This window comes from Apus apus, chromosome 1 (assembly GCF_020740795.1).
Source record: "Apus apus isolate bApuApu2 chromosome 1, bApuApu2.pri.cur, whole genome shotgun sequence".
NCBI classification, from domain to species: Eukaryota; Metazoa; Chordata; class Aves; order Apodiformes; family Apodidae; genus Apus; species Apus apus.
Genome location: NC_067282.1, coordinates 26,179,453 through 26,203,272, shown reverse-complemented (window position 1 = coordinate 26,203,272; position 23,820 = coordinate 26,179,453). Strand labels below are relative to the sequence as shown.

General features: G+C 39.2%; 1 protein-coding gene across 1 annotated transcript; it reads right to left on the bottom strand.

The window, feature by feature from the left end:
- Positions 1 to 2,693: 2,693 nt before the first annotated feature.
- Positions 2,694 to 14,342, bottom strand: UFM1 (ubiquitin fold modifier 1). The gene is made up of 6 exons (XM_051629634.1): positions 14,291 to 14,342; positions 14,012 to 14,068; positions 13,447 to 13,504; positions 6,321 to 6,360; positions 5,873 to 5,905; positions 2,694 to 4,032 (listed from the first exon to the last, which is right to left on the bottom strand). Coding segments are annotated over exons 1-6 (258 nt in total). The 5' UTR covers positions 14,293 to 14,342; the 3' UTR covers positions 2,694 to 3,964.
- Between the last annotated feature and the right edge of the window lie 9,478 nt (positions 14,343 to 23,820).

Sequence of the window (23,820 nt, the reverse complement as noted above, 5' to 3'; positions counted from 1 at the left end):
CTGGAGATCCCGGAACTGGACACAATAAATCATGCTTTTTTGACTACATCCCAGTATTTACCTTCTATCTGTAGGAACAGAGGCTGAAATTTACTATTGAGATGTATAGTTGGGTGTACTGTATTTAAATCTGAACACTATGTATTGCACATGGACTGCACTGTACCCAGCTGGAGCTTAGCACGCCTGCCACAGTCACAGAAACACAGTGTGCTGGTTTGGTTTGGTGGGTTTTTTGGTAATGGGGGAAGGGCCTCTGAGATAGTAAGAAGCTGAGAAGCTCCCCCTGCTCCAAAACCAGCGAGTGACGATAGGCCTCTGTGGTTAACATTCGAGAGACCTGATAGAGTAAGCAGTAGAAAAAAATAGCTGAGCTGGAGAGGCAGAGCAGTGCCAGTGGTTGGTGGGGAAGAAGTTTCCCTGCAACCTACGGTGAGATGGCAGGCTGTGCCCCTGCATTCATGAAGCAACGTGGTGGAACATTCCCTGAAAGCACCAGGAGGGTTGAACTTGGCCAGTGGACTTGGATTTGGTGGCCAGTGGACTGAGTTTATGCTGCTGTGGAAGATCCCAGCACCAGGGGAGTTGGCTATCCCCGAAGCAGCTCTCTGTGGGACGACCATGCTGGAGCAGCTTGCTCAGGGCCTCACAGGAAGGACTCATGAAGGAGAGGATCATGACGAAGAGGTTCATGGAGGACTCTCCAATGTGAGGGACCCCATGTGGGAGCAGGGGAGGACTGTAGGGAATCCTTCTCCCTAAGGAGGAAGTGGCAGGAACCACCAGCCTGTGAACTGACTCTAAACCCCATCCCCTGTCCCCCTGTGCCTCTGGAGGGAAGGAGGGAGAGAAACTGGGAACAAAGTGATTTGGGCCTGGGAAGAAGGGAGGGGTGGGGTAACATATGCAAGCCCTGCTCTTTGTGTTGTGTGTCCTGTGTGTGTTTGATTACTGTGAAATTTAATTATTTTTTCCCCAAGTTGAGTTGTTTCTTTTTTATTGTGTTAGGTCCAAATCATGACACATATTCACAGTGCTTCTAGGATGACTATAGGTTTTATTTTTTTCCACTGCCCCATTCAAGTGCTCCACTTGACAGCCACTCACTTGCTGCCATACAAAGCCCTGCTGTGCCCCCAGCACCTTCAGAATTCACCAACATTCTGCAGTTGTACTGGCACAGCTCCTACTCTCACTCCAACTGCTCACTGTATCACTGGAGCAGCAGCTGGAGCTGCATTCTCACCATCAATATAAATACAAAGAAGAAAATTTCACGAGACCCACTGCCACCGATTTATATGGTTATTATTTAGTAGCAACAAGACAGAAAAATGGCCTGTTAATCTCAAAGACAGAATATAGTTGGATTTTGTAGCTTAGGAACACGAAGAAGAAAGCCATAGCACTGACAGAACTATTACCAAGGCCGTTTCCTACGTTTTGCAGTTCTTCCGTACTTCATCAGATCACTGCATATCCCTCCCTGAAAAATTTCCATGATATCTTAAAATTCAATCAAATAATAGACTTGAGAAAAGTAAGACTTCTAGAATATTGTATAAACCAAAAGAATGATATGGCTCTTCAAAAGTTCTGGTGGGACTTTTCACATCAATGCAGAATTGCATCAGTGCAGATTCTCTATCGATGCAGAATCGATGCTTTATGATTCTGCCAAAATTTCTCTCCACAGAGTATAAACGAGGCATCTTTTTACAAATGTAAAATACAGAAGACCCTTTAAATTGACTTCAGCAAAGACATGGCAAAGTTAATCACAAACAAAAGCAGTCTTTAATTTAACATCAGTTATAATCAGAGCCAAAGATACTGCAAACTTCAGGTTGAGTTGATTTCTGAAGTATTCCCTAAAGCACAGTTAAACAATCAGTACAAGCCTGAGTACAGCTCTCTTCACAATCTTAAGGTAATTCCCAAGCCCTAGGAAGTCTGTTTCTGAACTTACGTTTTTCCAATACAATCACATCAAACATGACTTGTACATAACAAAATGAACTTGTAAACCTCAAATCAACTTGCAAATATCTAAATACACTTTACTACCCAAATCGATCTCTTTACCAAAGAGAAAAATTATGTTCAGATTTTAGAGACCATATTTAGACAAAGGTGTGAAGTGTACAGAAATACTATAAAGACCAGTTATTGTTACAAATGAACAGATCTTTTGCACGTTACACAAACTACTGGCAGTGCAGTATATCTGTGTTACTACCTATGTAACAATGTAACAAATATTGGCCCTCACCTGAAATTATTTTTATATAGCCTTCCGTTACACAAGCATCAAAGCATCTTAGTTTCAAAATATGTTTAATCACCATGGCCTTTTTTTCCTTTTGAACAATATACTGCACCTTTAGATAGGAAAAAAAAAAATAAATAAAGGCTCTTGTTTGGTTTATTCCAGTAGCAGGTGTTTTTGCAAGTATTCAGTCAAGAGATTTCCAGACAAAAATTAAAGGCAATGAATTTGATTCTTCCCAATTATATTGTTGCACTAGATTAACAGAAACTATGCATCCTGCCCTTAAGGGCAGTGTTCTATAGAATTCTGCATAATAAGGCTCTTTTGGCTTGAAATGAATCTGAAAGCACGTTGATTAGAAGGTTAAAGCGCACAGTTATTAATTACTGTCAAAATAAGAACATGAAAGAGGAACAAAGTATGCACTTTTCTTCATATAATTGTTTATTAAAATAAAGGAAAATTCAGAAATTTACAGTTTATCTTAGAACTGGAAAATGTTTACAGCCCAATATCGCTGTCAGATGAGTTTTTCTCTATATACTCAATTTACACTCACTCAGAAGGGCATTTTGTACTTCTGCACTATTTGACACATTATCTGAACATCTTTCATTATTGCACAGAACAGTTGTATTTGTGACAAGACTCATTTAACAAGGCAGCACATTATCTATCGTTCTTTCTGTTAACCTCAATGAGAAAAAAAAATCCAACTGCTAAACATTTTGCCAAAAAAATATTAAATCACCAAGTAGATTACCAGCTCAAGAAAAGCAGCAATTTCTCTAATTATAATACACCATCTGATAGTTTACCCCAGCAATTTAGAAACAAGAAGCATATAATCTGAAGACAAACATTTCAGTGAATTTGATGCTGTTTCCCACGTAACATGCAGTAACAAAACAAGACTTTTAAAAAGAACCAGTACTAGTTTACGGGAAAAGGAATGACCTATTTGACCAGTACCTACCAACTCCCAAATTGCGCTAGTCTTTCTTAGCTGATGGCACTTCATGTGAGGAGATTAGCTCTCAAATTCTCCAAAATTGCATTTCATTTAACTTCATGGAATACCACACAGAAACCTCTGCCTTCTTCATCTTTAATACTTGCAGCAATTAAATCTTACCATTACTTTAAAACATTTGGCAGTTATTTACTTATTTGAGTAATAAACACCTGAAATTTTCCCTCTATTTAAGCTTAATAATTGAACCATGTGAAAACTGTTCCTCTAAACATGGGAGTTTAGAAAAAAAAAAAAGGAAAAAAAGAAGTTTTAGCACTCAGTAGGAACAATGTCTTTGTATCAAAATCATAACACAGTGTCCCCTTCCACAAAGTAGGCTCTACAATATCCAATATTTTAAATATCTATTGATCATGGCTGTGTGTTTACCCTTGTGGTGTCCATAACACCTATCGAGAAATCCATCAGGATTCATTTCCAGAAAACAAAAATGCAATCAGCCCATTTTTCTACTAGTCTGGGAAGAATCACTGCATGATTTAATCTATTTTAACAAGAAAATGAAAACTTATCTTTGTTTCAAAAAAAATCAAAGTCTGGGAAGTAATTTTTCCTAGCTTTAAAAAGGCCAATTTATTAGTTGCATTTTGGAATTCCAAAATAAATAGACTTTTGCTGCAAGACAATGTCACTTATTCCAGAGCATTCAGTAGATGTTAGGAACTCCCAACTCGATCTCTGGGAATAATCCGTAGATCTGAACCATGCTTTAGAAACACATTTCCTAAACAAACAAACAAAACAGAACTTGTTACCAACCAGCCAACCAAGTAAAATGTTATCTAAACAACCATACACATTTAAGGGATAACAATGTTAGTTCAGTGTTCAACATCTTTGTTGTAATTCCTCTAATACAGCAGAAATCTATTTTTCATATTTCCATGGAATTTCATCTTATCCCTTTTACTCTGAAGAGTACTTTTATTCAGAAAAGTGAGGAAACAGTGGAACAGTACAAAACCTCTGAAATCCCCACGGAATCCTAAGATTTTATTCCTACACCATCTTATTTTGGGAAGCTTTTGAAAACTAAAGTAACTTCTAACCTACAGGAACTTTTAATATATGCTGAAGAAAGAAAAAAACAGAAGGGGAAAAAAGTACCTTTTATACAACTGAGCTTCTGATAAATCAACTGATAAGGCTGAACATTAAATTGCATCTAAATTATATTTTTTTACTTGTAAACTGAGGAGGGATTTTGGGCTGGGTCTTAGGTTTGGTGCAGGTTGTTTTATTTGGTTGGGTTTTTTTGTGGGAAAGTGTTTTTTGTTTGTTTGGTTCTTGTTTTGTTTTTCCCCTGCCAGTTTAAGGGCAACATCATACAGCATTGTCAGGGCACTGTCAAAAAAAAATAATCAATGTGCAATTCATGCGGTTAATCTTACATTTGAAGATAAAAGAAAAGCCGTGATGAAAACATTTTCTTTCTAGATGCTTTTGATTCACCTGTTCCTCTATTATGAGAATCTGTTTTATACTTCTACTGAATAATTCCTCAACATTTTTAAGAACTTAGGAGAGGTAAAGCAAATCAATTAGAGATGTCAATTCAATATATGTACCTGTAAGCATGATGAACTACAACATGGATGTCTTAATTCAGAAGTCAAGTAGTACTAAATATATTTACTTTGCAGGATTAAGCTACAACTGATTTGAACTACATAATACAAAATAAAAATATGCTTTTCACAAAGAGAAACAACGTAAGTATAACTTAAACATTTAAGCAACTTTACCTCTTTTGCCTAAGTATTCTTCCATGGTCATGTGAAAATATAGCTTTCCCTATGGATGATGATCTAGTAGCTAAACTATATTATTAATTACATGTTTTTCATACACTTGATGATGGCATCATGATGAGGATAGCATCAGCTGAGGAGTCTGCCTGAGGCACAACACCTGACAAACTACAATCCAGGTGTCCTAAGGCAAGCACAGAAGGACAAAAACCTGCAGTGGAGCAGAAAGCCACTTGATCTTCATTTTCAAATTGCAATCAAAGACTTCAGAAATGGGCCACTATACTTAAAAAGCCCATTTTACAACACCAAGAAATTCCCTAAACTAATGTCAAGCATCTGCTCTTCTAACTGCCAGGTACTGTCCTTCTTTACTTCTACAACATGCTTCTTAAAAACATGCTTTCCAAAGTACCTAGAGTTCCTGCTTTAAAAAAAGAGTATTCTTTTTTAAACATATTTAATGAGAAGTGCTGCTAAAATAGCAAATACTACTGAACGAGGTGTAGTGGGGAAAAAAAGTAACTATCGTTATTTCAATAGCATGAAATACAGCACTGCAGACTAAATAGCTAAGCTCTGAAGATGAGAAGTGCCTCATTTTTTCACAGACGTAAATAAACAAATGCTGAACAACAGTTCTGTGGATTTAGCCTTTACACACTACACTGACTGCAGTTTCCAACTTCTGGGTAATGCTTTTCCCATTTAAGAAATCAAAACTTAAAACACAAAAAACCCTGAGTGCTATGCATGGTTTGAAAGAAAAATAACTGAGGTTCTTAATACTGGGCTTCATAAATAATAACTTACCTGCTGTCTGTGCAGGATTTATTCCTATACCATCTGGAAAAAAAACAAACAAAAAAGATATAAAAGAGGGGAAGATGAAACATATTACAATTCATTACACTCACTTATAGCTCAAAAATATAAGATACCAACAAGATATAATTATTACATCAGGTCACATGCAGCTATTTCCTATAGCCAAAAATACTCTTATTACTGCAGCTAATAAAAACTTTTCATCACAGAAAATCCAAGCTATGTATTTGAACAAAATGAAATTCATAATATTAATGGTTTAATACTTTAATCCCATGCATAAGTAATTTAAATAATCCTGCAGTATTATAAGATTCAGTCTGCACTCCATAAAGGTTGCAAAAGAAAAGACAGTTTTACTTCTATCAATACCCCTTCATTGAAAATACAATACAAAATCTATTAGAAAAAAATATATAAGCTATATTCTTACCATTTGTTATAATGGCACTTGTTGCTGCAGGAACCTTGAACTAAAAGAAATAAGAGTAGGACAAAATAACGTAGTTAAAGCAGAAAATATATGGGGAATATTCAAAGCAATTATAATTTTAGCTGATTCAGGTGTAAAAAAAAATTGCTAGAAAAGATTCCCCTTGGATTTATGGATATAGGAAAATAAAGGTTTAAAGCAGAAGTTGATTAGACATCTCAACATGGCATATGAAAATATGCAGTACTAAAAAACTAATTTAATTCAACTATTACTACTCACTGGATAAAATATAAAAGCTAAGCACCCTCAAAGTTAAGAAATGTTAGTTCTTGTTATATTAAGGAATACCTATAATATATATGAAAATTAACTTCTAAGAAGCAAACCTGTCATGTCTAACAGGAGTTAAACAAGAACTCATTTGAGCTAATCTTTGTTAATTTTGACCCATTTCCTGCTTGCTTTCTGGTGCTATTGGGAGATCTCCAACCGCACTGCTCCTAGAGAAGAGTTCACTCCATGGTTTTCACACAAAAGGAAACACTAATAGCACTGCATCAGATCTGGCTCCCTCCTCTGATTTCTTACTCCAGCCTAAGCAGGTTTTGTACCTTTAATCAGCATCACGTGTCCCCATGGTACCCCACCTCCATGTGCATCATATGTGGTCAGTTTACAGGATGAAAAGCCCTGCTCAGGTGGGATTGCACTGCATACAGGCTTCAGACTACTTCATAAGATCTGAATGGAGACGGGGAAGCAAAAACCAGGGATTTTTCAGAACTAGAGGAAGCCAGGCAGGGCCAATGGGAAAAATCCTGTACTATGTAATGTGGCTGGACCACTCAGGACATAAAGGGTAGGGTGGGTGCAAGTCAATTGGTGCTACCTGGTTGGTCTGAGGACCAAAGGTTGCTCCTTGGGCTTCCTCTACTTAGCACAATGAACAACCCCAGAGGTGACAGGTGCCTACACTATGGGGAAGTATTAGTGAAACTCTCAGAAAGCACTTCAGCCTTCTCTATTTAATAGGAAAAAGGGCAGCCAGCTATGAATGCTAACACTGGAGACTTCCCTGGAAGAACTGCAGAGCTCTCCCACCTGCTGAACAAGTCACTTCAGCCATGCTTTTCAGTGCTAAGCACTAGCTGTGCTTCCCTCATTTTCTGATTGCTCAATTTAAGATTTCCATGTCCGATCTGCAGAAAGACTATGCGTTAATAGCAACAGATAAAGCTCATAGAAACCATGCTTGAATAGAGTACTTTATTATCAATATACTAAAAACCTGGTTGTTCTTATCTCAAGACACACAGAATTAGCAGATTTATTTTTTAATTTATTCTCTCACAGCCTTTTATCCATAGCAGGTAAATCCTGTCAGCTCCTTATCTTACAGGGTGACAGGAAAACAGTAATTTCTGCAAAAGATGAGTTAGATACCAGAGTCATTGTGGAAGGCCCATGAGGAAAGTTAACAATTTGTCTTCAGAGCAAGATTTGAATAATGAAGTTGATAAAATAGGAGCTACAGATTTAACAGTAAGACTATAAAAAATAGTATGTCATCTTATAACAGCTAATGTATACATATAATCTGCTGAAGAAAGTAAGCCTTCATTCTCAAGTTCACTAGCTTTGGGAATCTTCACTTAGCAATCTAGGGAGAAATATTTTAACAGATTTAGTTTTTGCATTATTTGTTTTTTGTTTGACTTCTTTTTTTTTACATAATAGGATAAAATTAATTTATAAGGTTTGAATAGTGGCATTAACGTCAATCAAATTAAGTCCTGCCTCTTGGATTGAGTCCATCTCCAATTCAAAAAGTAAGTAAGACACAAAAAGAGCTGAACAAGCAAGAAATATATGCTTGACTTCAGTTATTTTTCAACAAGCAGGTTTCCATTGTAACTAAGTGCTAACATGATCTTTCATAGAATCACAGAATGGTTAAGGTTGGAAGGGAACTTAAAGATCATCAGGATCCAACCTCCCTGCTGTAACAGGGACACCTCACACTAGACCAGGCTGCACAAGCCTCATCCAACCTGGCCTTAAACACTTCCAGGGAGGGGGCTTCCACAACCCCCTTGGGCAACCTATTCCAGCACCTTACTACCCTCATGGCAAAGAATTTCTTCCTGATGTCTAACGTGAATCTCCCCTCTTTCAGCTTAAAACCATTACTCCATGTCCTATCACTACCCTCTCTGATGAAAAGTCCCTCCCCAGCTTTCCTGTAGCCTCTTCAGGTACTGGAAGGCTGATGTAAGGTCTCCCTGGAACCTTCTCTTCTCCAGGCTGAACAACCCCATCTTTCTCAGCCTGTCTTTCTAGCAGACCTGCTCCAGCCCTCTGATCATCTTTGTGACCCTTCTCTGGACCCTCTCCAACAGCTTCATGTCTTTCCTGTGCTGAGAGCACAACTGTGTCCTAAATCATATGAAAACAACCCAAAAATGTAACTTCTAGAATATAAAGTGCATTTTGTAATTTCTTCTGTCTCTTCTGATACACAACAATGCACAAAAGGGACAGACCATCCACAGGAGGACTAACGTGTCCACTCACTTTTTGACGTTTTGCTTTTCTGTAGAATCTACCTGTTGCCAATACACTTAGGCGCATGTGACAACTGTGGGGCAACGAGCGAATGAAGCATTAGTTAAGATTCTGTCATTGCTTCATATTGTATTGTGTTATATGACAATAAAACATCTTGTTATTTTAGCCCAAAATACTGGGCCAAATAGCAATAGTTTCCAGGTGTACACTCATCACATGAAAATCATTACAACTGTAACACAGAAAGAGAAATTACCGTTTAAAATAATTACACATAATTTGGTGTAATATGTTTCACTATTTCAATTAAAAATCCATCCTGTGGCTGCATGTAAATCTGCAAGTTTTCTGTGATATAATATCAAATGGATACTCAAGTAGCAAAATTCTGTACTTAGCAGATAATCCCTGACATGCTTTAGAATCAAATTGGATTAACATCCAGCCCCAAACTCACACTCTTTGAAGAAAGAGACTTGTTTGCTTAAAAATCTTAAAAACTGGTAACTGAGGTTGCCAAAAAACTTAATTTCTCCAATGCTAGGAAATAAATTTGTCAATATTCTGTTCTGGGTTTTTTTTAGTATGGTATAAATGTAAATGACATATGTACCAAATAGCTCTAACACATGAAGGAAGAAACCCAACACATCCCACACATTGTGATTGAGAACACTATCACTGTCAAAGTAAATTGTGACAATTGTGAAAAGAACTATAAATAGAAAAAAAATGCAGAAAGCAATGCTTCCAACACTATACATTTCAATTTTTGTTTTAAAATACAGTCCTCAAGATAAACAGAGAAAACAGAAAATAAGTAAAGCATTAAATTTGCATTATCCAAATTATCATTGCCAAATGTATAAACTGGGAAGGGCTAAGACTGCTACAAATGACTGAACCTTCTGGACATCTCTCCATTTAAGGACCTGTGTTTTTTTCCACTTTCAGATCTGCCAATGGTGAATTGTGTACAACCAATTTTTACGTGTTATACAAAGTGCTAGAGATGACAGAAAAAAATCTGTTAACGTATCTCAGTTATTTACAATTAAAAGAAAAAAAAAGGGGGGGGAGGAGGGAACAACACATCTTTTTTCATACAATGAAAATGACTGAAACTTACAGAATCATAGTATCATGCTGGTTCATAACCTAATTTACCCATTCAATGCTTAAATCATGTCCCTAAGTACTATAGTACTGTATCTATATTTATTTTAAATACTTCCGGAGATGGTGACCACACCACATCCCTGGTCAGCCTGTCCCACTATCCAACCACTCTTTTTTTGCTAAAGAAATTCTTTCTAATATCCAGTCTAAACCTCCCCTGGTGAAGCTTCAGGCCATTTACTCTCGTCCTGTCATTATTCACCTGAGGGAAGAGGCCAACTCCCACCTCCCTACAACCTCCTTTCAGGTAGTTGTAGAGAGCAATGAGGTCTCCCCTCAGCGTCCTCTTCTTCAAACTACACAATCCCAGTTCCCTCAGCCTCTCCTCACAGGGCTTATACTCCAGACCTCTCACCAGCCTTGTTGCTCTCCTCTGGACACACTCCAGCAACTCAACATTGTTCTGGCAGTGAGGGGCCCAGAACTGCACACAGCACTCGAGGTGTGGCCTCACCAGTGCTGAGTACAGGGGCACGATCACCTCTCTACTCCTGCTGGCCACACTATTCCTGACGCAAGCCAGGGTGCTGTTGGCCTTCTTGGCCACCTTGGCACACTGCTGGCTCACGTTAAGTCAGCTGTCAACCAGCACCCCCAGGTCCTTCTTCACCATGGAGCTTGCCAAACAACTTATCCTCGAGCCCATAGCTTTTCATGGGGTTGTTGTGACCAAAGTGCAGGACCTGACACTTGTTGAACCTCATACAATTGGCCTCAGCCCATCGATCCAACTTGATATACAAGACCAAAGACCATTATACATCACAGCTGCAGTTCTACTGTTGCCTGGGAATCCTGGTTATGATTTGCTCAAACTTTAGAACTCTGAAAAAAAACTCAGTAAAAACTTGCTAAGGCTGAATAAATGAAACATCCTCCTCTGTCCCAAGAGCTCTAATCACTGACAAGATAATGCACTTCCCCTGTTGACCAACTAACACCTTTGTCCAAAATCATCTTCTTCCATGTTTTGTACAAGGTATTCTGAAGCTTAACCTGAACCACAATACAGAGCATAAGTAACGTTCAGCTATGCTGTTCACGACAGAGAAAATGTTTACAGAAGGCAAAAATTTTCTCATTCTTTTCAATGCCAGTTCACAAAGAATCAAAGTAGCTTTGTTTCTGGGGTAGAGTCTTAACAGTCATTTTAGTTCTTCACTTGCAAAGCATTTAGTTCTGTCTTGTCTCAGAGGGATGTAAAAAGCTTTAGTACCACATCACCAGTGACAAGTAAAACCAGTGCCACAATCTGAAAAATCCATCATATGCCCATGTTATTAATTTCTACTTAACACTGACACAGGCAAACACAAAAGCACTTCAAACTGTTTGCTGGGGGATTTAATAATTAATCGTTCTTTGTACTTTCTTTAAAAGAAATTGCTTATTGTATAGACAGTTAATGGAATTATTCTAGCGAGCATTAATAATGCTGGGCTCTTTTACATTCTGTCACACATTTTCAATACTTCTTGTGAGCCTCCAAACAACATCTACAATTGCTCCATAAAAAGAGGCTGATTCAGGATGATCTGAGGTCAATCAACAAAGCTCCCATGGATGTTCAAAATACTCACATGAACTAAAAGAATGGTTTCTTAAATGTGGCTGTTTAAGTAATTAATTCTCCTCTAAATCCACTTCACTAATTAACCCCATCACTAATACTGTGGTTCCATGAACAGGTAAAGTTAACAGGTTTGCTGACAAACCTCCAACCAGAAGTGTCTCATCATGCCTCCTATTTCCAAATACTCAGTCTACAAGGTCCCTCATACTGGCATCAATGGCACAATTCCAGATAAGAGAATTAACAGCTGTGAAAACTAACCTTTTCTGACTAAGAAAAAATAGCTTAGCCCGAACCCACATTCTCTCTACAAGATGAACCTGTGCTACATATTCAAAAGGGTCTTATGCATCACATGTTCACAGGGAAAGGAAGCAGCAGCCAGGGTCAATTCTGGAAGGTAAGACACCTTACATCAGCTTAGGCTGCTTGCAGATGGTAGCAGTGAAAGTGATCCTGATACAGATAACAAACTAAGTTCAACTGACTGATACAGCAAAGCAACTCCACAAAAGACCCCTTGATTAACAACCCAGCTTGAATAACTCCGTGTGCAACTCCATCAGACCTTGATCTGGCATGTAGGAGGTGACAGGAATCTGTAAGGACTGGAATGGGAAGAGGACTGTCTTTTTTGGAAGCAGCCCACAACTACACCAGAAACAGCACTCCAGAGTTCTACTGGACTTTTCATTCTAGGTCTTCAGGTATGGGTTGTGTGGGCACAACTGCATTAGTCCAGATTAAAAATATTTGGGGAAAAAACATATTAAAAACAAAGGAACCAAATCAGCAACTGTCTTTAACAGCATTTATTTTTCTGTATGTTACTCTGTTCAAATAAAGTTACAACAACCAAAACACCACCACCCACCACAAGCTGTGTTTCCACTAAAAACTTGTGTCACATAGTGGCACAACACTAACAAAATTAGGAGAGCCAAGGCACCGAGTTCATTATCCTTCCTCAGTACTTACTACAATTCCAATGCTTGAACAAAAGAAATTTTCAATAACCCAAAATTTCCCAAGTTTTCCTAAAAACAAGTGGAACAAGATCAATCTGTTCTGCAAGAACAGATTCTCAGATGAATCTGTTTGCTGACTAGATGAAAACAGCCATCATGCTTTTTGAGCACTTTGATTTACTGTTTACACCCACATGAACATCTCTGATTCTCTGTACACTTAATCTGAAACAAACAGTATGCATCTCTTCAAATACATTATATAGGCAATTTAGGCACCTATCAGTTTTGGATTCCATGTGAAAGTTCAAACACTCAGAAGCTAAGGAATGCATTATCCAAGTCCTACTCACTTGAAGTCTGTTTTTTGCATCTAGCCCATATGCCCAATCTCAATACCTTCTACAAATAACTATCTTCTCAAGTCAGAAATGAGTAAAACTGAATGTGAGAAGAGTTTAAGAATTTCCTGAATAAGGAATTTTCTGGATATTCATTCAAAAAAGTTAAATACTAAATATTCAATAGCAGTATTATTTAATTTTGTTTACTATAGTAAGTTTTTACATTACTGATATAAAATGATTTAATTTAATTGCAAAGAAGAACAGGAAGTGTGTCAAAACCTGCTGTAGATGTGTAAACTGTGCAAGAATGGGTAAATTTAGCATTCTAACAGTTTTGGCAGTGCCCACTGACCTCAGTAAAGCTTGAGTCCATGCATATCTAACAGGAACATTCTTTGTGTTGAGGTAACCGTTGTATTTTACAATTTAAAAGTTTGTGCTTTCAGGAATGTTCAGAAGTTACAAACACGCCATCACTTTCTACTTACTTCTTCCGCAGCAAACTTCAAGACAGCTGTGAAAGGTGTACTGTCAGGCACACTTAACCTGAAATTACAATTTAAGTAATCACGTGGACAGTAAGGCAAACTGAAAAGCAACTCTATCTGATATTCAACTACAGATTACAATTTCAATTTTGCCAAGGGTACAACTCTTTTTCACAAATGTGGGCATACTATCTAAGGTCTAGATCAGAGCCTAACAAGAAACTCAAAGATACACGTGGCAGTGAAACGAAGCAGAAAAAACCCTGACAGGTCGAGTAACAACAGAAAACCGCTTCTGGCTCCAGAGAGAGGCAGAAAACTACCTTCTCCATCCGCGCGAGATCCCTGTCGGGATGACCATTGAACGCCACACAGCTGCCACCGGCTTTCACAGCCTCCTCGCGTCAGGCAGCGACACGGCGGCACCCAACCCACCAACCAACCCACCAACCAACCCACCAACCAACCCACCAACTAACCCACCAACTAACCCACCAACCCACCAGTCCGCACAACCCACCCACCCACCCACCCGGCCCAGGCCCAGGCCCGCCGACCCACTCACACTTTGTAGGGCAGTCGCGGGTCCGAGGTAAGCGTGACTTTAAAGGTGACCTTGGACCTGGGGAGAGCGAGGAGAAGGCAGGGGTCAGGGTTGGGGTCAGGGTTGGGGTCGGGGCAGGGGTCGGGGCTGGGGTAGGGGCTGGCGTTAGGGCAGGGGTCAGGGCCGGGGTCAGGACCGGGATCAGGGCCGGGGTAGGGGCTGGGGTCAGGGCCGGGGTTGGGGCCGGGGTCGGGGCCGGGGGCCGGCGGGAGGGGCCGCCGGGAGGGGCCGCGCACTCACATGCTGCCGAAGCGCCGCCGCTCCCGCTGACACGTCAGCGCCGCCCCGCGCCCAGGGGGCCTTTGTTTGCCCCTCCCGCCTCCTGAGCTGGCGTTGGCGCGCCTGACCGAAAAGGAAAATTAAGTGCGTCCTGCGGACCGCTGCGGGGGAGGGAGCCGGGATGTTCTGTCTTGGTACTCTACCGGCGTGGGTAAGGGAGGAGTTGAGGGGTGGATGAGGAGCAGCGGAGAGGGACGGTGAGGCTTTCTAATGAGGCAGTGGCACTAGCTGCTCCGTCCTGAAGCTAGGACCCCGGTACTGCGGCCCCCGCGTTTCCCGGCGGCGCGGAGGGGAAGAGGAGGAGGCGGAGCCGGGCCCGGCAGAAGGGGCCGAGCGGGGCCGAGGGCATGGCGGGTGTTATGCCTCAGGACCGGCACAGCTAAGGGACGTGGCGGGTGGCGGCCTGCGCGCCTCTGGCCGGGCCGGCGGGGTGGGAGGTGTGAGGCAGCTAAGCAGGGATGAGCCCCCTTCTTCTGAACGGCTGCCAGCGAGAGGCTGCTGGGCTTAAGTGTGGGCTTGTATATAACTGCGGTTATATGTGTGTGTATATATGTAAGCAAGCATATGTATACATGTAATGCGGTGGAGTGGGGCTGGTTGGTGGTTTGGTTCATGAGATGTCGAGTCCCTGTGTCGTTCTCAAACTGAAATTGTTCTGCAAGAGCTTATCAGAATTATTCAGGGAAAGACGGATGCAAATACACAGATTCGCACCCCCTTGATGTTCAGAATCATTCCCATCTTCCTTGTGATGGGGGAGCTGGAGGTTGGAGATTTGGTTGGATAGTGATACTTTTATTGCAGAAAACCAGCTGTTTACAGTGTTGCTTGTGACTTTTGACGAACATTCTAAAGACTAAATTACGTTAGTATTGCCATTATAGAAGTATTTTATCAGACTGATTCTTTGTTTTCTTCAGTCTCTGCCTTCTGCAGGAAGGACATCTCTCACTGTGGACTGAGGTGCTTATTTTCACACACAGCTTGCCAGACGTCATGGCAAAGCACTCTGTTGAGTTCACTTTTATTGCGGTCTCATTATGGTTGAGGTAGAAGAAATGGCATACAAAAGGAGATTGACACATTGAAACCACTAATTTCTTATCTAAGGACTGGCTCAGTGCCTAGCCATGAAATTTAGCTTTTCACCCTTGTGTTGCTCTTATTTTAACATAGGCAAAACTGAAAAAAAACAAAATCATAAAAGAATGAGGAGAGGAAAATGACTAGCAGCTTGTAAAAGGGCATTGATATTTTCCTGTGTTAATGTTACTGTGTCTGCCTTTCAGGACTGTATCATACTGGTGATTCATGCTCATTTTGCATTCCATTGGTGTTCTCATGGCTTTTTCGTCCCCCTGCTGCTAAGAGATTGCACCTTAATAGTTGTCTCTGAGTCTGTAACCTTGCATTTTTTGTAGCTAAATGTCACCCCATACTTATTCTTGCCCTCCTCATAATCAGTTATTTTTGTATGATGTTATGTCTTTGATTTATACAATTCTGTTGTCTGTAGTTTTCTTTAACGTATTGCTGTTTTCTATGCCAAGGCCATTAATGCAGGTGCAAAATAAAAGACTGATCCTTTCAGAACTTGTTCTCTTGCCTTTCAATTCTCTGAGGAAATAAGTGCACCCAAATCCTCATGCTGTTGAAACTGGAGTGCTTTTGCTATGCAAATGTACTTGGTTAAATCTAGTTTGAGCATGTGTGTGCTATAACACTGCTGAGAACGGTCTAAATCCAGGCTGAGATTGTCCTGTGTTTTAGCCGTATGGGCTTGTCCATACGGCTGTTGGTCACAACCAACAGTTGTGACCAGGTGGTGAGTTGGGGAACAAGGTGCTTTTCATCTGGTGCGCTTCCTGAACCAGCACAAAGCAGGACATGAGGAAGCATGTCTGCTTGGCAGTGATCCTGCTCACCTTAGGTCAGCTTAAAATGCTGTGGAGCTGTATCCTTTGCAGGCAGCAAAAGTGTGAGGGGTATTCTTATTTGGTGGTAGCATCAGAGTCAGGATCTTTGAGTGTAGACGCAGGAATCCAGGTGATTTCATAAAAAAAAGACTTCTCCAGTGCTGAGGATTTATAATTTCATGACGCTGTCTAAACCTTTCTAGCAGGGTTGGGTTTTTTTGTTGTGGGGTTTTCTTGTTGGTTTTTTTTTTTGTTTGTTGGTTTGGTTTTTTTTGGTGAAAATTTACAGAAATGAAGGAGAATGTGCATGTTTTTTCTCTTTCAGCTGGGAAACTTAATAGGAACTGGTGTTACATCTGCAAAATAGCCAAGGATAGATTAGAGGAGACTGTCTTGCTAATGGGTTTATATACAACAACATTCTCCTTACCTCCAGAAAAACTTCCATTCCCAACGAAGTCTGCCCTCCTTTCCCTGTGAGTGAAACCAGAGAAAAACACTAGAGTTCTTTATTCAGTTTGTTTTCCCTACAGCTCTTACTTACCCACACTTAAATATGTTGTGTGATAGCAATGAGACATAGCTTTGGCTTTTGTAGCTGTGTAGAGGACAAACTGAATGACAATTTGAGCAATTAAAACAATTGGGATCTTTGGTAATTTGCAAACACATAAATACAACTGAAAGCTTTTAAGTCAGGAAAATAAAACCCAAAACAAAAGCCAAGATGATGATGATAATAATAAAGACAACACAGAATGTTAAGATTTGACTGAGAGTAATTAAAATACCTCTGACAACACTTCAGGGAAATCCTTCCAGTTGTAAGTAGCATTGCAGGAGAGACAAGTTCTGCAAAACAGGAGCTATTCATCCCCCATATCTGAATTGCACAGGTAGCGACCTGGCTGGACCTAGTTTAATTGTGTGAGGGGGAAATAAAGAAAGGAAGTGGAATTTTAAAAAGCAAAAAAAAATCTACCAATATATATTGAGAAGTATTTAACTGCTTGAGCAGGACAGTCACTTTTCACAGCAAATGGTAAAATTGTTCTAGAAGTTGCAGCTGTTTCTTAAAATAAGATGGAACATGTAAAATTACAATGCAAGGTGGAGGATGTCTGTTTCTGAAGGAGTTATAACCAGAGGCAGTTCCTTACTTGTAGCCTAAATACAATTTCCTAATAAACATTTTCTGAGTTGCTGTAATTAATGACAGCAATTTTATGCAATACAGGCAAAAAAAAAGCCATTTGATAGTATTTTCTACCCACTTCCAAAGAAGTAAAGGACAACGTAGAGTACAATATGCTGGAGAACTGTTTAAAACAATTATGTAGCTTGGTTTTTGTTCCCTTGCTGTTTCCTGTTGTATCCTTTTGGGGTCTCTGTTAAATAAATATATTGGGCATCATTCAGTTAGAGCAGCCTCACGACACAGAGCTGGCAATCGCAATTTACTGCTTGTCCAGCACCAAGTAAACATGGACATGGTTCAGAATCTGGCCCTAAAATTAAGCTGCAGTGTTTCTGTTTTTAAGAGATTTTTCCTTTGCTTCTGAAGCACACTATGTGTCTAAAAATCTTTTAACCTTTGTGTGTATTTCTAACATTTCCAAGTGCATCTGCCATTTGAAGAACAGAACATGCCATATGGAGGAAGATTACCACAAAAGCATCTGGCCTAAGAACTCTATGGAAGTATCAAATCTGAAATTTTAAGAAATGTGGTAAAGTATCTCCCACCTGCAAAATGTGCTTTTAGCCTTGTCAGTTTTGGATGGAATAATGAACATTTAAGTTCCATGAATATTTGCAGAAAAATCACTGAATTAAGCCATGTAGCAGGAACCCAGAAAATTAAATCTTACCACTCAGCAAACTTTTCTTCAGTGTTCGCAAGCAATGAATTAAGCAAATGAGCATTGCCAAGTGATGTGTTCTCAGAGGCAGAGGGGGAGGCAAATGAAACACAGTGTTTCTCCAACCAAATACTTCCATAAGCACACGGATAGCAGTCTAGTTCCTTCTGCTCTTAGTGAGGCCGTGGTTTCACCAGATGGATCTAGCAGTACTAACCCCTGTGAAAAAGGAGTGATCCTGTTTTTTCCCCTACTCCTGCCTCACTCTCTATCCCTGGCCTCCTGCCTACTTGCAGCTCCTTGATCTAGCTTTGTTGCTTAGTGCATCAACCTGCAAGTCAATTCAAATCAGCAGAAGACATGGATGTTTTCCTGCTGGCTCAGAGCATTGAGTCAGCTTGAGAAGTTCTGGGCTGACACAGCAGAGGAGGCAAGGAGATCATCCCCCTTTGTCAGTAGGAAAATGTGGGATGAGGCTTCCTCTTGCTACCATTTCCTACAGGGGAAGGCCTGGGGTACTCCTTTGGTGGATACATCCCCTTACCTCTCCTTTGGCTCAGCATGGTGGTGTGTCTCAGCTCTCCTACTTGTCAAGTCAAGCTCAATGGTAATCCTGTGATTCTCCCACTGGGTAGGGGCACTTCCTCACCTGCAGAGTCTTGCTAAGTCAGCAGCAGTAAGCTGCCTGCCTTGGACAGGTTCTGCTCCTGGTTGTTCTTGCTCCAAGGCCCTGAGCTGTAGCATGAGGCTAGAATGGCTGTAGTTGGATTGCCCTGACTTTATTCTCCAACAATTACTATATTTTCTCTTTCTTCTTTTTTTTTTTTTTTTTTTTTTTTTTTTTTAAATAAGAGAAATAAAGGAGTAACAGAGATAATAAAATTTAGCCTGCTTAAACTAGCCTGTTGGTACCTGCCAGCAAGAAAACTAACCTGTAAAGCCTGCAGTCCATGTGAGACAAAAGCAGTTTTCTATTATGAATGGTGTCACTGGGCTTCTCTGTAAAATACAGGCATACAGAGGATTTTTAAAAAGCATTGTTAAGCCAATGATACAGGAAGAGTATAACACCTTAGAAATGCAATGCAAAGTTAAGAATCGGACAAGTTAATGCACCTTCATAATCTTTCTTCAAAATAGCAATTAAAAACCTAGTATGGTTCTCTTGTGTCACAAATGTGTCAAAATGAGAAGATTGCATTCAAATACCTCTTAGTCATATGGAAATCATAATCTTAGCTCTCTAGACTTCAGAAGTTTTATTTTATGTATTTATGAGGTAGTACAGATAACTGTACCAAACCAAGGATTAGTCTTATGAAGCTTCACTGCTGGATGTATTGACAGCTGTAGATAGTGTTCCCTCTTCCACATATGAAGGTCTGGTAGCTGGTTTTGGGGTATTGTTTTGTTTGGTTGGTTAGGTTTTTTTGTTAGTTTGTTTTGTTTTGTTGTGGTTTTTTTTGTTTATTTTGGTTTGGTTTTTTTGTTGCTTTGCAAAAACTAATTATTTAGAACTCTTTAAATCACAAGAATAATAAGCATTTAGCAGGAGAAAATGTCTGGAAGAAGCAAAAGTAGGTATTCTTACAGAAGTAAGAATATCTGAGATTTTTTGTCATGTACTTTGATGTACGTTTAGATAACACCATTGTGTAGATGTACTGCCCCATTTTCCAGAATTTATTTGAAATCACTTTAATTTTGAATACTTTTCTAGGTGTCCCATTCATCTTAAAAGCAGTTTGATTTATGTATCTTTTGTCATGGTGAGAATAGCCACATTTTTGTTAGTTCTATCAATGCTTATGTAATTGTTTTTCTATGCAGGAAAGATTTTTAAAGTTTCCGTCCAAGTAATTCATCATAATTATGTTTCAATTGCACACTAAAAAACCAAAATCCCATCTTTTGATTTGAGAGTGTCTAATAAACTGTAGTTCTTCAAATCTGGAGGGCACCCATCCCTCTGTGAGGAAAGGAAAACATTTTTGGGGAAAGTATGTATATAGATACCTTGCAGAGACCTGCAGATTTAACTTTTTCACATAATTGCTGACTATCCTGAAATCCTTTTTGCTTGTAGAGGCAGCAAACATGGTTAGCTTAGTGTTTTATAGACTGTTTCATTAACAATGATTTGGTGAATTGTGTCAGCTAGTGACCAGTCTCAGGAAAAATGTGTGCCTTTATTACCTGCCTGCTGCAAGCAGCGAATTCTGTGATCTGCACCTGCTGCTCTGAGATGGCTCAGTATGTATTTTCATCTAATTATGCAGATTCTTTTATGCAGTAAGCTTTCCTGTATGTTGATTTCCTTGCACTCATCGTCAGGCTGTGCAGTTCTAGCTTTTACTACTATTATGTTAGTACAGTGGTTTAACTTGCTACTGTAGATAGTTGTAGATAGATTTTGACTAGATGATTCTGAGTCAATGTACACAGATGTACCACAGACTCCTATGGTGAAACACAAGTGTGTACAGAGGCATAAAGTCAGGCTAAGCATGTTTTTATTTTTCTTTTTCCTCCCTAAGGAATGAATACAAACCCAACAAATGTGCTTTTGCAATACTAACCAGGGTAGTTTTCTTATGCTCTGTTTCACTTCTTAAGCAGGTTGTGCTTTATGTGCAGGATAAAATCGTAACTAAGTCCTTGAAAATTCAGCAAGGGACCAAAATGTCATCCTTTATCTGTAGCCATGATAAAAAAAAAACCAAAACAAATAGCAAGAGTCCTGATTCAGCTTCTACAACAATTTAATTATTCATAAAGTGCCTAGCCTTTTAGATTTTTTTAATGAGGGATAATTTTTTTAAAAAAAGCTTAAATAAATCAGGTTGTACTAGTAACTTCATAGTTAGCATTTAAAAAAACTGCACAGATTCTTGCTGAAGTGAAGCAAGAAATTGAGCCAAATTATGTTTCTATTTTTGAATGTAAAGACTGGCAAAGAGAAGGAGACTAAAGAAGAAATTAATTTCAAGCCCAGGAAGTTGTGATTCCGACAGGCTTAGTACAAGATGTCAACTGTGATATCCCTCAGTTCTCTAAACAAGGTCATCTTGCGTGTATTTTCTTTATTCAGCCATTTGTTATGAAGATACTTCTTGTATATTTCCTGTTCTTCTTTTTGTTCTCTTTGATGGCAAGCCCAGAAAAGAGTTTATATAGTCTGCAAGTGTTACTGTAAGAAGATGGTTTTCACTGACACAGAGGTGAGGTTATGCAGATCACTAGTGTATTGTTTGAAGGGGATGATAAGAGAGATTTACTGAGATGGCAGAAGTTACTGCACCTCTGTGGAAATGAGAGATAAGTGAAAACCTATGTTGTGTTAGCAAAGTCTGGATTTTACATTGCTAAAGCTTTGTTTTGCAAAAAGATAAACATGACCTTTAATTTTCTTTGTCTAGAACAGGCCTTTCTAACCTGCTGTAGTTCAGGACAACAGCCTTCAAATCTTCACTCTGTTTATCAAGCTTTGCGTTCTAATTTCTTTCGGTACAAAGCCAAGAATTTCTCTGCATGTTGCCTTCCTGCAGGCTTCTTAATGGATCAGAGGGTTAGCTGGAATGTTCTGACCTGGGAAATATGCCTCCTTCTTCTGTGCTTGCTGTAGCACAATGCAGAAGATTTGTCTGAATATTTAAGATGCTTTTTTTGTTAGATGCAGTGAAAAACTTCTTGTTTCTGGACCATTACCCATAAAGCAAAATTAATTCTAGTAACTGCAAAATTATGTTGGCACAAGGGATTTTTAAGCTTTGAAGTGTAACACTGTTAGAAATAATGAAGAAATAAGCAGAGAACAGAAAATAACCCTTAAATAGCAGATGAAGACTCTGTTGTGCCAAATGAATTTTCAAGTAATGTGTAATTTCCTTTCAGTAACTTTTTCCATTACAGGTGGGTTTTTTTTAATATAGCGTGTTATCACATTAAGGTATCTTTATGCCATCTCCTAAATGTTACTGTTTGAAAAGGACTTAAGAAAATATATTAATACTTTTAGGTCTTCTGATTGCACAGTTTTAATTACAGATCCAACACTACCAACAGAAGGGGTAGGCTTCAGCTGACCAAATGTTGGTGCCAACTGTGTAAACATCTATACTTAAGCTAGTTCCCTTAGGGTTCCTTTATAGTATGAGCCAAGAAGGTACTTCTAGTGCATTATTTGTATCATCCTGAAGTACGTAGCTGAAAAAGTGAGCTATTCCCTCAGAGTGATCATTTTTTCCCAGATTGACCACAGAGAGACACTGTATGGACATGTACTTCATACAAGTAACAGGATTTGATGACCTGTATATTTGGTGATCCACCCTATATTCTTGCCCCTGTGGTGTTCTGGAACTTCAAAATCCAGAGTGCCCCTTCCACTGTTCCTCTCCTATAACTTTAAGCACACAGTTGAAGTCAACTTGATTTTATATGGTTCTCTCTTTAGAGTATGAGGAGAGACAGGTGACTTCAGTTTGCAACACACCCAATGTATGAATTTATTTATTTATTTACTTGTTTATTTTTATAGGTCCAAAAGGAAATTATTTCTGCTATCTTCTCTTTATATAGTATTCTTAAAGTTTAAATACTACAAAGCATAACAGATTATATCAGTCTTTAATAACACAAATATATCTCATATAGCAATCATGCCATGAATGAAAGTAAAATCAAGATTTGGAAGAAGCAAGTTCAAATAGGATTTCAGTGGGTAAATACAGTAATGGCCACCATTTTTATGTGAGAGCAAAAGAAAAACTACATTTCACATTTCAAAAATCCCTTCACAAATAAATTAAACTAATTTGTTAGACTTACTTTTCCTGCTAGATCTGTACCATAGCTTTTAATCCTTATTGTCTCTATCTATATGACCAAAAAAAAAAAAGAAAAAGCAAAAAAAAAAGGCAAAAAGCTGATCATCTTCAATAAAGCTATTGTGGAAAAACTTCAGTAAAGGAACAAATGTTACTAATTCAAGGAAATATTGTCTACTCAAAAGTTACTGCAACTGTCATTTTTATGGGAAATTGTTGTTTCAGAGAGTTTAAATTATTTGGGAAGTTTGTTTTTTTAATGTTTATTTTAATTACAGTTATTTCACTTGAAAGGGATAATGTCAGAGCAGTATTTGTTAAGCTTAGGTTTCTGAGGAGTATTTGTAGGTAGTAAGTGAGGTCCGTGCTATATTCTACAGATTTATATTAGCCAAACCCCCCTAGATCAGGTAAGAGTGCATTTGCTCCATTTTACCTGTTGTTTTCTTGCACAGTCTGTGCTGAATTAAGGCAAGAGGTAGAACATGTGTGGGGGTTTTTTTCAGCTACAGTTTCTATTGACTTCCTAGACAGAAAGGAGAGTGTAGAAACTAATGGTTTTTCTGAAGTAGAACTTCCCATTGTTGCATTTGTTCAGAGACTTCTCACTTCATACAAAATGGTCCTGCTTGCTATTGATATTTTGTCAGACTTAAACTAGTCTTTTTCAATTCAAAGAGATTCTTATTAGCTCCGTTTCAAAGCCCATGAAATTATGGGCTCTACTGACATTGTGGCATCAATTCTCTACCTCCTTCCCCTGCAGCAGCACAGGGGGACAGGGAATGGGGTTGTGGTAAGTTCATCCCACATTGCTTTCCTCTTCAAAGGGGATGCTCCTTCCTCCTCGCAGGGGGGAGGTGTGTGGGAGCAGAGATTCACCT